This window comes from Saccostrea cucullata, unplaced genomic scaffold, assembly GCF_032062105.1.
Source record: "Saccostrea cucullata isolate Sc308-1 unplaced genomic scaffold, CSIRO_AGI_Scuc_v1 ctg78, whole genome shotgun sequence".
Classification (NCBI taxonomy): domain Eukaryota; kingdom Metazoa; phylum Mollusca; class Bivalvia; order Ostreida; family Ostreidae; genus Saccostrea; species Saccostrea cuccullata.
This window is the reverse complement of record NW_026940638.1, coordinates 102,142-118,763: the sequence shown is the minus strand read 5'-3', so window position 1 is coordinate 118,763 and position 16,622 is coordinate 102,142. Positions and strand designations below refer to the sequence as shown.

Genomic DNA, 16,622 nt, shown 5'->3' with positions numbered 1-16,622 from the left:
CCTACATGCAAGATAAACTACATGTATGTTAACATGCAAGAAAATTATGTCAACATGCAAGAAAATTATGTATACATGCAAGATAATTATGTTGGCATGCAAGTTACAAATCTTTTAAGGGAATCTGATTTAAATATGGGTAAAATCCTGTACTGACGCCCGTATCTGACATCGTAGATGCAAGATGCAACATAATTATAAGAAGATGCGATTTACTTATGTAAACATGTGAGATAATTATGTTGTCATGCAAGATATTTATGTCAACATGCTAGTTAATTATGAACACATGCAAGATATTTATGTCAACATGCAAGTTAAATATGTATACATGCAACGTATTTATGTCAACATGCGAAATACTTATGTTAACATGCGAGATATTTATGTTAACATGCGAGATATTATGTAGACATGCAGGATATCTATGTTCACATGCAGCTTATTCATGTCAACATGCAAGATAATAACTTGCATATCAACTTACATATTTTGCATGTTAACATAAATATCTTGCATGTTGACATAAATAAGTCGAATGTTGACATAATTATCTTGCATGTTGACATAAATAAGTTGCATGTTGACATAAATATCTTGCATGTTGCATCTAAAATGTCAGAAACAGGCGTTAGTATGTAAATTTATCCATATCTAATTTATATTAACTTAAAAAATTGGTAACTTTCATGTCAACATAATTAACTTGCATATTGACATAAATATGTTGCATGTCTACATAATCATGTTGCATGTTAACATAATTTATCTTGCTTGTAGGGGGCAGAAATATGCCACCAGTAGAAATGGAATTCAAACAAACAGAAAAGGGGGTTGAGATCTTTCACCGGTCAGAAAAATCAGCCAGAAAAATTTTGTTGAGATACATGTAAAAGATTCTTGGCCTTGACGTGATTTGAATTTTGCTCGTTTAAGGATTTTTTTTTATAAATATTTAAAATTAATTATTTTTGCATAAAAAATATTTGAGAGTGTTACTTTTTTCTGTATATTATGGTGTTCTGCAGTTTTCAATCATTTCGCCCGGTCCATTAAATCAAAATTATTACCGGTATAAGTCATTTTATGTCTAAATATATTATATCTAAAGAATTTGATGCAGTAGCAATGGAATTCAAACAAACAGAAAAGGGGGGTTGAGATCTTTCACCGTATTTTACTTTTTGATCGGAAACATATTTCGGGTTTCCCATAGTATGGTGGCATATTTCTGCCCCTTGTGTGCAAGTTATTTTTCTATCAAATATGTCGACATGCAAGATAGATATGTTAACATGCAACATAGCTATGTCAACATGCAACATAAATATGTTGACATGCAAGAAAATTGCAATAAAATAAAAATTATAAAAAATCTTCAAAAATCTCAAATATTGCCCACATGTGACATCCAACATGCTAAATGCAACTTTTTTTATGTTGACATGCAACTTATTCATGTAAACATGCAACTTAGTTATGTTGACATGCAAGATAAATATGTTGACATGCAACTTATTTATGTTGACATGCAACTTAATTATGTCGACATGCAACTGATTTATGTCGACATGCAACTTGGTTATGTTGACATGCGAGATAAATATGTCGACATGCAACTTATAAGTTGCATGTAGGCATAACTAAGTTGCATGTTTACATAAATAAGTTGCATGTCAACATATTCATCTTGCATGTCAACATAACTAAGTTGCATGTCAACATAACTTAGTTGCATGTCGACATAAATAAGTTGCATATCAACATATTTATCTTGCATGTCAACATAACTAAGTTGCATGTCAGCATAAATAAGTTGCATGTCAACATATTTATCTTGCACGTTAGCATAAACAAGTAGCATCTAGCATGTTGGATGTCACATGTCGGCAATATTTGAGATTTTTGAAGATTTTTTATAATATTTATTTGATTGTAATTTTCTTGCATGTCAACATATTTATGTTGCATGTTGACATAACTATCTTGCATGTCAACATATTTATCTTGCATGTCGACATATTCGATATGAAAATAACTTGCACACAAGGGGCAGAAATATGCCACCATACCATAGCAAAACATTGACACTGCCATTTATTGATTTTTCATTTGTTATTTAATGTGCAAATCCACATCTTCAATATAGATTGGTTCTATTAAATTCATAATTTTTCTCATATCTTAAGATTTTGGATTATGTACCATATCTTTTTCTACAATGATATTATCGAAGTGTACCCATCTCTTATTCGCAACTCTCCCTATACCATTGAATAAAACTTAATGATAATTTCAAGATTCTTTATTACATAATGCCATTGTGTACCTCCTATTTTACTTTTTCATCTGACACATATATTTCGGGTCCCCCTGTACCACTAGCCCCGGAGCAAAACATGATCAGTGGACTCTGCCCTTAAAACATTATGGGAGGCGGGGATTATCTATATAATATTAGGGAGGGAGATAAATAAGGTACATTTGCTGATTTGTTATTATCGTCATAAACCATTTCGTTTTTGCCAAAAGCTGTTCGTTATAGATCTCCACTTTTTTTCATTTTTGATTCAGGAAGTAAACCAGTTTATGAACGAATTATCCAAGCTAGAAAAGTGAAAGTAGGAAGTTCCTCCATTCCAATTTTGGATTGGGAGTCCCAGGTTTCTGTTTGTATCTTGGCATTTTGAAAATATTGACAGCCGTGTATATTCTTTACAGTTTAAATATCCGATAAGAGTTGCTTTGAAAAAGTGGGGCACTCTCGAAAGAAAAGGCCAACAAAGGTATCAGTAGTTATAAATTATAGTGTTAGAGATTGATAATAGACAGATAGAATAGTCATGGAAAATTTTAAACCATTAATTTGGGGAAATCCCAATGAAATAAGAAAATCTTAGAAATACCCTATTCCTGTATATGTCAATCAATTGATCAAGATCTATTTGTTTCAGAATATTTATGACGTAATATTGAATGCTTCCTTGAAGTCATATTAGTCAACTACACTCGAGACATGAAAAAATAAGGTATGCTTTTTAAAAAACAGATATATATATATATATATATATATATATATATATATATATATATATGTAACGTTTCTCTCTCTATGGGGTGTTTGTTTCTACCCGCGTCACAAAATATTGTGGATCCCGTGTATAAATTCAGGAACTTTAGATCTTTATAGATCTAACATAAGAACAACGACAAAGTTCGTTTCAACGAGTGTATTAATAATATCCAAGAGTAGTTTTATAAATCAAATCCAAGCTATGTATATCAACTCACTAACTCTCTCTCCTTATATACCCTGTCTGACACCTAACGTGATTTAGGGCACCTAGTTAGGGCGTTAGGCTCCATCGTTAGGGCACCTGTTAGGGCGTTAGGCTCCATCATTAGGGCACCTGTTAGGGCGTTAGGCTCCATCATTAGGGCACCCTGTTAGGGCAATCGGCTCCATCATTAGGGCACCTATTAGGGCAATCGGCTCCAAGTATTAGGGCCTCTGCACCATCGTTAGGTGTCAAAACACTTGATACATTTAGGGCATCTGATAAGCGCCATAATTAGGACACTAATTAGACTTCCAAGATAAGGGCGCTAATCAGGTACCATGGTTAGGGCTTATCAAATAAACAAAATATAATATTCCTATTTTATTTAACAACTGCAGAATATTTACATATATAAACAAAAACATTACAATGGTCCCTCCTTTTGAAACATGACTTCCACTGTCATTAATATTTAAAACATGAACATGAGTTATACATAAAATCAAATAACACAAAAGCCAAACAAAATCAACAGAAAGACAAAAAGTAAAACAACAAAATTAAATCAAATAAAAATGTCACTAGATTAAATCAAAATTTTATCACACTGGTAGCTTCACATTTGTATTTCTTTGGCTTATTTTCAACATTTCCTCTTCCCTTTTTCCTGATTTAGGATTTTCTTCCTTAGGTTTTAGGCCGTATAAAGTTGACTGACACCTGACCTGCGGCATCAGTCATCTTAGTTAATATAATTCCTTACAGTTCTCTTTTCAACACAATTATGGTCTCGAGAACTGTCCCTTTGTTGAAATCCTCCTCCCTTTGTCTGGTTCCATGGGTTGTAAGGGCGTCCCCTCCTCCCTGGTCCTACATTGGTACATGTACTTAGGGTTCTCACATTTTTAAAGATACTGTTGAATCCGTCACCCGCGCTTGGAGGTTTGGCAGTATCCGCAGCTGCTATTTCATTATTCCATTCCCCATCTTCAATCTCATACACAGGCCTATAGCCTGATTTTGTCTCCTTTGGCAATTCTTTTTCTCCAATCCGCAAGCACTCTTCTTGCATCGCATTAAGAACTGCTTCTTGAAGTGTCCTGGGTCTGGTCCGTTTCACTGCAAGTCGAAAATCCTCAGATTGTCCACACTTATCTAAGAAGGACTGTATAGCATTTTCTTCAACTAAATCTGGATTTCCTGGATAGGCCCTTCGATACAAATCTTCGATGGCCTGTCCAAAGTCTCGCAGGGACTCACCAGGTAGTCGTCTCCTTAATTTTACATCCGCAATATATTTTTCTTTCATTGCAGAATGGCCGAATCTTTGGTTCATCTTATCTTTAAGTTGCTTATAGTCTTTCTGCACAGTAAGGGGCATTCCATAGGCATAGCTCTCGGCCTGTCCTCGCAAAGTGCTAAGTAGAACTCTGCGAGATTTCTCGGGTCTCCATGAGTTTAATTCTGAGATGTTTTCAAAATATTGTAGAAACTCATCCCAAACATCATCATTGGCCCCTGAGAAGGTCCTCCTTACTGGATATTCATTGGTTCGTTGACCAGCATTTGGTGTCATAGGACTGTTTGTAGATGTCCCGCCAGCCATAGGAAATTCTAAATTGTACCCAAGTCCCTGAGGAGACTGATTACCCAAATAAGGAGTAGTGCGTCCAGATTGCCCAAAAACTTTAGATTCCTGATAGGTATCTGTAGGGGCATTAGGTGCACTACCACCAGTATAGGGTGTATCATGGGATATCAAAGAATTTTCCCTTTCCTTACTGGCATTCAGCAGACCGGATCCATACTTCCATAATACTCTGATTACCGTAACGAGCAATATCATACTTGTTATCGATATTAGAGAAATTACTGCATTTTCTCGAGATTCTTGCACGATCTCATTCTCTGGAAAATAGGTCCAGGTCATCATCATCAGGGAACATCCTATCAAAGCAAAGAGTACCCAAATAAATAGGATTCTCTTTAAGCTTGGCCTTGGATTGTACTCGTTTTGAACAGAACGGCCCTGTGAGCTTTGCCCGAACTCCTGAAAGTTAGGATTGTCTGGCATTACTCGACTTGTGGGCTGCAAACTTGTTCTACACCATGTATCAACCTCTATTCCAGAGTCATTCAGAGGAGCTGGACTGTCAACGTACTGTCCTACCTTTCTAGGCGTAATTCTCCTCCTTACGACGGGTGTCTCCATTTCAAACTCTGTGCTGTCTCGTACCTGTGTAACACGTAGAATAACTTCTTTGGATCCCACCGCTGCCACCAATTGTAACGTTTTTTTCTCTCTATGGGGTGTTTGTTTCTACCCGCGTCACAAAATATTGTGGATCCCGTGTATAAATTCAGGAACTTTAGATCTTTATAGATCTAACATAAGAACAACGACAAAGTTCGTTTCAACGAGTGTATTAATAATATCCAAGAGTAGTTTTATAAATCAAATCCAAGCTATGTATATCAACTCACTAACTCTCTCTCCTTATATACCCTGTCTGACACCTAACGTGATTTAGGGCACCTAGTTAGGGCGTTAGGCTCCATCGTTAGGGCACCTGTTAGGGCGTTAGGCTCCATCATTAGGGCACCTGTTAGGGCGTTAGGCTCCATCATTAGGGCACCCTGTTAGGGCAATCGGCTCCATCATTAGGGCACCTATTAGGGCAATCGGCTCCAAGTATTAGGGCCTCTGCACCATCGTTAGGTGTCAAAACACTTGATACATTTAGGGCATCTGATAAGCGCCATAATTAGGACACTAATTAGACTTCCAAGATAAGGGCGCTAATCAGGTACCATGGTTAGGGCTTATCAAATAAACAAAATATAATATTCCTATTTTATTTAACAACTGCAGAATATTTACATATATAAACAAAAACATTACATATATATATATATATATATAAACTTATGCAAGTTTATGAGAATCAAACATTACAAAAATCATCTGGATTTTACATACCAGTAAATTTTACTTGGGGTAAATTTCTTTGGAATTCCATGTTTGCCAGAGTAGGATGCATCAGGAGACTAAATCAGCTGTCAGTGGAGTCCCCCCAAAGTCAGATCTAGATGTGGATGGTGACATTGTAACAAAACAGCCAGCAGTACAGAATCTGATACCAAACCATAAAGGACATATTGTCCTGTCACTTTTCCCTGACTTTCATATTGGGAACAATTCGATGGATCCTCGGAGTTATCTGACCCCATCACAGGGTTCTCTGTCAATGGAGACGAAGCGGCGAGAACAGATGATGGCAGATCTTTGGTCACACAGTCATGGCGTGTCACAAAACCAGTTCCTGTCTGTGGTTAGAGAGTTAAAGAAAACCAAAACAGCTATGAAAGAATTGCAACAGAAACTGGCAGATTACAAAAATACTAGTTTTGTAGGTCTTCTTTCTTTATTTTCTTTTGTTTTTTGTTTGTTTGGGGTTTTTTTTGTTTTTGTTTTTGTTTTTTTTTAAATAAAAAAGTAATTGAAAATTTATCTTAAAAATTAGATTCATTTCAAGATTTGCTGTTGCTAAAAATATCTAAATTTAATGCAAGATTTTTTTTTGGATATAGACATTTTATATTTTACAATTTTTTGCAGCAATTCATTAAGGAAGAAATTTTCATTTTCATATCATTATATTTTAAAGTAAGAAAAGCAATTGAATAAAGTTTAAGGAAAGATATGAAGATACAGTTAGAGAAATTCAATAATTTCATGTTGTTCTGAATTGAACAGGGTGACAAGCAATCAGAAGCCACTAGTTTTCTGGAAGAAAAAGTGAAGGCACAACAGAGTGAAATACGTGATCTGAAACAGAGAATTGAGAATCTCCAGGTTCACAAGAAGCATATGAAAAATGACATAGAAGGAATCTCTGTGGCTCCGGCCTCAAACTCCCTGGAAATCTCCAGAAATAGCAGGGAAAATAGCTTCTCAAAGGTAAAATAAGACCTTTATCAGTGGCTTTTATCTAATATTGTTCTGAAATTTTAATCCAAAGGTTTGGGAGGGGAAAGAATAATCTACAATTATCCTATCGTTGATTATGTTTTATAATAAAAAAAAGAAAGGGTAGATCTACCTAAATTAAATCAATCAGATAATCAATTTATTGAAAAGTATAAGACAGTGAAAGTATTGTTTTAAAACCATGATATTTATACAATGTACTTTACTCATGCTGAAGATTGAAAAACTGATTTATATTCTTATTTTAAGAAAATCCCATAGAGATGTACCTGTAAATAAAATGATTAAAATAAATGATTTAATCTACATGAAAATTAGTAAATGCTTTAATATATGAACAATAAAAGGGATGAAACAGTTTCTGGGATTTAATATCCCTAGCATGTGGGCCTTGTATATGGATGTGTCCCAAATGAAAATTGACTCTTTTCCCCAAATTTTATAAGGTACCAAATGACAAGCTTGTTGAATATCCAGTCCTTTCATTTTTCTTAGTGTAAAATAATAATTAATCAACATATCTAACCTTTGTAATTTCCTGGGGGTATATTGTTTTTGTCCTGTCTGTCTGTTTGTCTGTAAACTTTAACCTAGCCATAACCAAAAGAGGTCATTTAAGCCTTAGCTTTATAAGTAGATATTGATATAGATGAATATTAAGTTTAATGTTTTGTGTGAGTCACAATCTGCTGCTGTTGATGATAATGAGTTCAGTGAGAGTTCACTTTCTTATGTAGTAATTTAGGCTGGACTGAGGACATCAGCGTAGATAGCTCAGTGGTTAGAGCACCTGACTAGTGATGCAGGGGTCCCAGGTTTGATTTCCAGTCCAGCCATATGTTTTACATTATATATGTATTCATGAATTTTTCAATGTATGTTTACTTATTCCTTCTTTTCTAAGGAGGACAGTGAAGTCAGTCGAAGGGAAAAACAACTTCAAGATGAAATCCATAACTGGAAACAGAAAGTAGAGCACATGAAGCGGGAAAATGCCGTATGTCAACGTAGAGAACTATTTAAAGGAGTCCTAGATTTGATTCTTTTGCAATACTGTAAAATCACATATTCTGTGGGGTCAAATTTTTGAGGTTTAAAGGAAAAATATTGGTTTGTGGGATTTGATTTCATGGTTGAAGAATGTTAAGTGGTAATGTACATGTACAGTGTATATGAAATTTACATTTACATGGAAATAATTTTATGGGTCTTCCCATACCTCGAAAACAACAAAAAATTAACCCCCACGAAAATTAGTGATTGCACAGTGCATTTTTTATATAAAAGAAATGTGTTTATGAATTATAATTTTAGGAGATGAAAGAAAATTATGCAAGGTTAGAGAAAAGATTGGAAAATGAGAAGTTTTCCTCCATGCAGAAATGGTCAGAACTTTCAACAGAGAATGCAAAGTTTAGAAAAGAACTTAATTTAGCAGAGGAAGACAGGAAAGTTTTCCTGGAACAGGTAAGCTTTTGAAAAGCAAGTTCAACTTCACACATTTTCAAATGAAATCAGGCTATGGCCACTACAATTTTTAATGATTTTAGGCTATTTTTTATTAATTTGAAAAATGTTATTTAACATATACCACATGGCTTCTTGGGCAACTATACCAGAATATTTGCCTCTCAGCGAAATTTTCTGTCCCCATTTCATTTTCACTACTTTTTGACATTGTCTTCAGTGGGCAAATTAAAAATCAGTTGAATTCATTCAATTTAAAGAAAGAGTATTACCGTATAATCCCTATCAACCTCCCCAGGCGCTTAGAAAATTGCTAAAAGAGGGCGGTTATTTTAGTATTCTCTTTATGATATTTAATGTCAAATTTTAACTTCAAGAAATTTTTTGAAAAAAAAATAAATACAAGGAACCACTAAATTAATGCCTAGCTTTACTTAAAGTCAAGGTAATCCACCCAAATTATGCTAAATTATTCATTTTCCACTGAGAAATAGGATAATAGACACGTTTCATTTTCACTTGCTTCATTTTTAAATACGATTCTTGTTGATTTTAATCACTGTACAAAAATTGAAAAAGACCTAGATCAATAATAACCCTAGGCCTATACACATGTACAGTATTCTTATAGTTGGAAAATGGATCCCTATTCTTTTATGATTTTCAAAGATAAACAAAAATGGTTTTATTAGGCACATTTTATTTGATTTTTATTTCATCTTTTCATAATAACAAAAGTAGCCTAATATAATAATTTTTGTAGGTGGACCGATTGTTAAATCAGGATAAAGAGAAAGATAGGAGGCTGCAGAGATTGCAAGAAAGTGTAAGTGTATAAAGTTACATAAATCTGTAGACATGGTTTATTCTTTTGTTTGCAATTTTGAATTTTTATTATCCCCTGGCAATTTCCAAGCCAATGTGGTCAGGTGAGAGATTTGGTCCATGGGCCTGTAGTATTGTTTTTTTTTTTTTTACATTTATGTTTTATTAAAACTCTTTATATTTTCCATTGTCCTTCAATATTAAGGATAAATTTTAGTAAATGAAGAACCGAGTATTTCAATCAAACATGCCTGACATTTATAGTTTTTATAATTTTTAGAGAAGAGAAGTTTCTTAAACTGGTTTTAATAATATATACTGACACGCAAAAGAAACGCAACAAGTAGTAATCTACAAATGTTTGAATTTTTTATCTAATGATTTTTAAAAAAGAATACAGTTAGGCTAAACTCACTTTCCAGAACATTAGAGATTTGATACAAATGTTAAATGTTTATCTTTTAACTTTACTAAGTAACATATGACTTTTAAAACACCCCCCTATCAATTACAACGTGGAAGACTGTCCTATTAGCAGCTTAATTTCTAGGATACAGTAGGTTAATCAATATTGAAGGAATATTCTTTAATTTTTAAATGCCTGTTTTTCAAATGAAGAAGCGCATTGTAGTAACCCTTGGATTTCAATCAAACACGTAAGACCCCATTGAGACGTAATGTAGTGTATTTTTGCATCATCAACTCTCCATCGCCTTTACTTTGTGATTTTCCAGCTAGAGCAATGGAAATGCGCACTTAAGCCATTTCCAAGAAGCTTTAGCATCGTTACGGGAAACGAAAGGTGATTTTATTTTTTGAAAAATTGCTGCATTACTTAAGATGAATAGTACAAACCCTTAAAACTCCATAATATTGCCAGCTGTTTTGTGAAACATGCAATTTTCGATTTCTGTTATGCAGACTAAAACTTGCCTTCTGGTTATGATATGAAAATCATTCAACTGTTAAATTACGGATATTTACCAATTTGAAGATATCCATAATTTTAAGATTTAACATTTTTTACTTTACATAATTATTTCACCTAAAATAGGGTGTTGCGTTTCTTTTGCGTGTCAGCATACATTGTAATGGTCCAAAATATGTTGCAGTACCTAAGCCATGAAATTCTAGTACAATTTTGAAGCTAATAAACTTGAAATATGTTCCATGGCCCTTTAGAAAAGAATGAACAACCAATTTGTGAATACATTCTGTACCTTGAAAAGAAATCATCAAATATATATATCCTAGATAAATTGTACAATTCTTTGTTTCAGTATGAACAAGTAATACAAGACAGAAATGTGTGTGAGCAAAGAATAGCAGAATTAAAAGCTCGTCAATTAGAGGAGACCAACCCGTTTTATCATAGGGCTCGGCAGGGCGCACATAGTAATTACCATGAGGAAGGGTCTAGAACTCACAGTACGGTGCAGGACTTACAAGAGGCACTCAATAAAGTGAAGCGACAACCGAGCCATAGCCCCCGAACTTACCGGTGTGATAGGTGTTACGAGGAATTCATTGTGGAACAAGACTATCTGGAACATATTCAAAAATGTTATGATTAAAGCTCATGTGTTGTAGTGATGAAAAAATCTAAGTTTAACAATTCTTTTCTTGTGTCCTGAATAATTGTTACAAGGATTTTTTTTTCTTTATGAATGTATGTTTTTTTAAGTCACATTTGCTTTGTTAAGATTTCACATTCAAAAAAGTTCATTTCATCTAATGTTGGAGATGTCAAAAATATATGTGTATTCTTGATAAATTTAACATATATAAAAAAATTCATTTCATTCTCAATGTTCATATATGAACAATTATAAAACAAAGAATGTCGATGGCTGAAAATGAATATTTTTTTTTATTTGAATTACCACATCTATGTTGGATTTCAAAACTTCAGGAAAATCCTTAAAAACAATGATACATAGCAGGTTCCAGTAAATGTTCTACCAAGCCTCTTTCATTACTCCTCACAAATATATTAACAGTAGTGAAGGAAAACGTCAGTAGAAATGGGATACACGTGCTACAATAGATTTGAGAAGTGATGTAAATCAGATATGGATATTTAAAATTTCCAATGGAACATTTTGAAAATTTTAAATCACAATTTTTTAAAAACTCAACAGCCAAAAACTTACGAATTTTCAAGTGTATATACAATCATTTCCCACGATAAATTTTAGTCCAGGCTTTTTCGATAAAAATGAAACTCGTCAATTTACTTACTAAAAGTTATTGGTCATTTGTATAAAAAGAAAAAAAAAACCATTCTGATTGTACACAAAAGTAATCTGAAATTGAAATTAAAAAGATGGTTGAGTTTCACACTGAGTTGTTGAGTGTTGCAGGTGTAACCAGTGGGCAGGGGATGCTCACTCCTCCATGGCACTAATCTCAGCGAGATGTCGTAGGGACTAAAAATTTTGGTCTGACGTCCGCTACAACATCTCGGTCCAAAATTTTTAGTCCCTACGACATCTGGCTGAGATTACCATGGCACCTGATCCCATCTCATGTTTTGGAAGTCCTTGTTTGCTCTGCTCTAATTTTGTTTTGTTTAATGGACTTTTGAGCTTTAGTACTGTTTTTTTTATCTCCGTATATTTCATTTCATTTTAAAATGAGATTATTATTGCGGATAAGAGTTGGTTACTATCAGTATTAAAGAAAAAATAGCAGTGTCCATGTTTTGCTATGGGAAACCCAAAATATGTGTCCGATCAAAAAGTAAAATAGGAGGTGCACAACAGCAGTTTGAACAAAGATTTCAGTAGAGGAGTTGCAGATAAGAGATGGGTACCCCAAATTAAGCATAACAGATGGACGTACTGATGAACGGACATCCCGATCACTATATACCCCTATATAGTAAATACGTGGTTTTTCATCATTTTTGCTCAAAAGATTTTTGAAACCAATTTTGTTTACATGTGATACAAAAAAACAAATTTTTCAAACTCCTGAAAACTAGAGGTACTGTGAGCACCGAGCCCACTAATGACACACCCTGCCTCTCATATGGTTATAATGGCAAAGTCCATGTGTTGCTCTGCATGGGAGACCCGAAATAAGTATCGTATCAAAAATTAAAATAAGAGGTGCACAATGACATTATGTAATAAAGAATCTGTGAAAGTATCATTAAAATTTATTCACTTGTGTAGGAGGAGTTACGGATAAGAGATGGGTACCCTTCTATATTATAGAAAGAATGGTCGTGTCCATGTTTTAGTCTGTGAAATCTTAAATTTGTGTCTGATCAAAAAAGTAAAATAGGAGGTGCACAATAGCAGTTGTAACAAAGTTTCATTCAGTGGTAAAAGAGGAGATGTGGATAAGAGATGGTTACCCCAAAGCGTAACCGACAGACGGACGGACAGCCTAATCACTATATACTATGATGTAAATTTTGAATTAACTGTGAATGTTGACAATTGTTGTATTTGAAAATGTGTGACTATAATAATTGGTGTAATACTACTGTTTTCAAGTTAATAAATGTGAAATGAACTTATGAGTTTTGTTATACATTCCTCAAGGCATGGGAATTGTGGTAATGCTATGACAGCATGAATTGCAATGAAATTTGGTATGCGAATGGTTCTATGCAAATCAAAGCAATCGAGATACTAATAAGTTGGTAATTGTCGAAGCAATATACAGACTGTTCAATTAACTGGGTGGCAGTAAATACAAAATATGTTGTAAATTTTGTATGTACTGCCACACGGTTAATTCAAAATTTACAACATGACAATACGCCCCTACTTTTCACACGGTAAAATAACATGCTAATTCATGTTTATTTAAAAATTTTATTTTGCTGTTAAAATGTGTTATTATGATAAATTTGAATGTAAACTATATGCTCAATTAGACTAACATAAAGCAGAAGAAAGACTTCTACAAACAATCCAATATACAGTTTTATATAAGAAATCATTATTGTACAGGACGACAATAATGTAATTTGGATTCAATCAAAGCTCATAAATAGTTCTTCTATCGCAAATACGAACAATAGAAGTTTATTAACGTTATTTTTTCTATCATTGAAATAGTAATTTACAATTTTGCTACAAAAAATTCCGACATTGATCAAAGCTACAGCTCATATTGCTTTAAAATTCATAGTTAGGTTTTTTATGTTAAAAAATATTATTAATATTCACATCATTTACAATTAAAATAGGTCAAAACTAGAGGACCTGTACTGTGAGCAATGAGTTCACTAAATGATGGTCATCCCCGCTTGAAAAGTAAAGGTATATACATGTACGAGTGGTGATATGGATGTCCGTCCGTCCGTCTGTCGTCAAGTCCGTCTGTCTGATACGTCTTGGGGTACCCGTCTCTTATCCGCAACCCCTCCTATACCACTGAATAAAACTCAATGATACTTTCACAGATTCTTTATGATATAATGCCATTGTGACCTCCTACATGTATTTTACTTTTTTATCCGACACTTATTTCGGATCTCCGAGAGCAAAAACATGGAACTATGAAACTATTATCACCATATAGGAGGCGGGGGTATCATTTAATGAGCTCATTGCTCACAGTACCTCTAGTTTTTGTTGTATCATCTGCCATTAAGGGACTCCGACCCTCAGCCAGGAAGGACAACTCTTTAATTTATAATTTAATTCAAAAAGTCTTTAAATGAAGCTTGAAAATTAAATCTTTTCATGCAACAATTTTCATTATATGGCTCTCAATGTGCTTCAAGGTTCTTCAAGGCAACAAAATTTGCAGCACTTTAGAATAAAAAAAAAATCTAAGGAAGAAGATTTTGAAGATTTTTACTCCAAAACATATTGATTGTAATTCATGTTGCTGACTAAGCAACAAAAAAATTGTTTTCAACACGAACATAACCATTAGGGAGAACGTAGAATTAAGGGAACGTCATTTGAAAATCCCATAAAAGCTCACACATTTCTTGGATGCACGAGAAGGAATTTTAAATGCCACTTACCACAGCCATTATCTCAGTTTTTGGCAAAAACTGGAGAAATCGAGACATGAACGGAAAAATAAAACATACTTAGCAAAAGTTGTCAAGTACTCAGACCAATTTATGAAGAATGTTGATAAGCAGCGTATATGTAGAAAACATTCCTGGAGAGAAGACGAGCCACCAACAGACATACGTATCGTGCATAGATCTAGATAGTTATGAGGCGCCATTTTAATATTTTTGAGGTATTTTCTGATACCAAAATAGAAATTCTTGATACCAATAATTCGAAAATAATTCTTGATATCTTTTAATATCAGAAAATTATTTTCTGATATCAAAAATTCGAATTCTTCATATCGAAAAATGATTTTTTCTGATATCAGAAATTCGAATTTTTCATATCAAAATATCTTATATATTTTCTGATATCCAAAAATTGATTTTGTGATATCAGAAAATTATTTTTTGATATCAAGAAATCGAAATTTTGATATCAGAAAATCATTTTCTGATATCAAAAAAGAATCAAGAATTCTTGATATCAAGAAATCAATTTTTTGATATCAAGAAATCAATTTTTTTGATATAAAGAATTCAAATTCTTTATATCATAAAATAACTTGTATGTTATGACATCAAGAAATCGAATTCTTGATATCAAATATCAGAAATTCCCTTTTTTGATATCAGAAAATGATTAGTATTTTCTGATATCACAAAATCATTTTTTTGATATCAGAAAATAAGAACCAAGTAAAATTACGATCGATTTAATGAATGCTCCCCGTGATGAAAATTCAGCTTTCCGCTACACAAATTTGTTGCGAACTTTGTTGGGTTCTAATAAGTGTAGGACATGTTTGGATATGTAAGGATGCCGTCGTCTTTTGTACAGGGTTCTAATAAGTTTAAGACATGTCTTGATGTTAGGATGCCATCGTTAATTCTTTTGCACATTGACTATATTTTTAATCATTTATTGTGCATTCATAACTTAACCACAAACATTATGGATAACTTGGATTTCACCTTGAAGAATGAACTTTTGCGACCACACAACGAGTACTTGCTGGTCAGCTGTGATGAACCTTACTTTACACAAATATGCAATTGGAGAAGCTAATGGCTGCTGTTATAGGGGTTACAGAGAAATTCTCAGTCTGAGCCCAACCTACAGCACACCTAGATTATTTACTCAGATTTATCTCAAAAGTAATATATTTGAATTCCATGCAAATAAATATGACCAAAAATATCGAGAACACTTATTAAATTCTTTCATTAAAAAATATTTTTAAAATCTGAAATTAACAAATTTTAGTAGAAAGCAAATCTGGCACTGAAGTTCGGGATTTTCGACAGATCAAAGGAGTATTCATTATTTTTATGAAGATTCTTCGCCATATGTATTTCATTTTATTTTCTGATATCAAAATTTATATTTTGTACGTGATATCAAGAAATCAATTTGAATTTCTGATATAAAAAAAATCATTTTCTGATATCAGAAAATGATTTCTTGATATCAGAAATTCGAGTTTTGATATCAGAAAATGACTTATATTTTTTGATACCAAGAATTCGAATTTTTGATATAAAAAATACGTTTTCTGATAATATAAAATTTCGAAGATTTTTTGATATTAGCAAATGTATTTTTAATATCAGAATTCGAATTCTTGATATCAAAAATGATTTTCTGATATCGGAAATTCGAATTCTTGATATAAAAAATCTTGTTGAATTTATGATATCAAAAAAATCAAATTTCTGATATCAAAAAATCAAATTTCTGATATCATAAAATGATTTTTTTGATATCAGAAAATACCTTAAAAATATTAAAACGGCGCCCCATAGGTAGTTAACAGATTGATTATAGTATTCAGGATTTTAGATTTATACCTTTATTGTATAGAACTTGTTTTTTCTTAAATATTGCTAGGATGGAGGAAGCAAAGCAGTTATGAAAATGTATTAGAAGAGTATAAGACATACAACAAAATATACTTTTAGATAATTTTATTGAATAATGACTTTAACAATTAAAAAATATATTTTAATAACAACTAACATC

At 33.0% G+C, this 16,622-nt stretch overlaps 1 protein-coding gene across 2 annotated transcripts; it reads left to right on the top strand.

Annotated features, from left to right (window-relative positions):
- The first annotated feature begins 2,605 nt into the window (after positions 1-2,605).
- On the top strand, positions 2,606-11,702 carry LOC134255837 (microtubule-associated tumor suppressor 1 homolog A-like). 2 transcript variants are annotated; one of them, XM_062738386.1, is made up of 8 exons: positions 2,606-2,786; positions 2,955-3,029; positions 6,316-6,691; positions 7,039-7,242; positions 8,177-8,269; positions 8,587-8,739; positions 9,503-9,565; positions 10,845-11,702. In XM_062738386.1, exons 3-8 carry the CDS (start codon positions 6,317-6,319, stop codon positions 11,136-11,138), a joined length of 1,182 nt encoding a protein of 393 aa, XP_062594370.1. In that variant the 5' UTR covers positions 2,606-2,786; positions 2,955-3,029; position 6,316; the 3' UTR covers positions 11,139-11,702. The 2 variants fall into 2 exon arrangements, with proteins under 2 accessions (XP_062594370.1, XP_062594369.1); XM_062738385.1 differs by having other exon boundaries at positions 6,311-6,691.
- Positions 11,703-16,622: the final 4,920 nt, after the last annotated feature.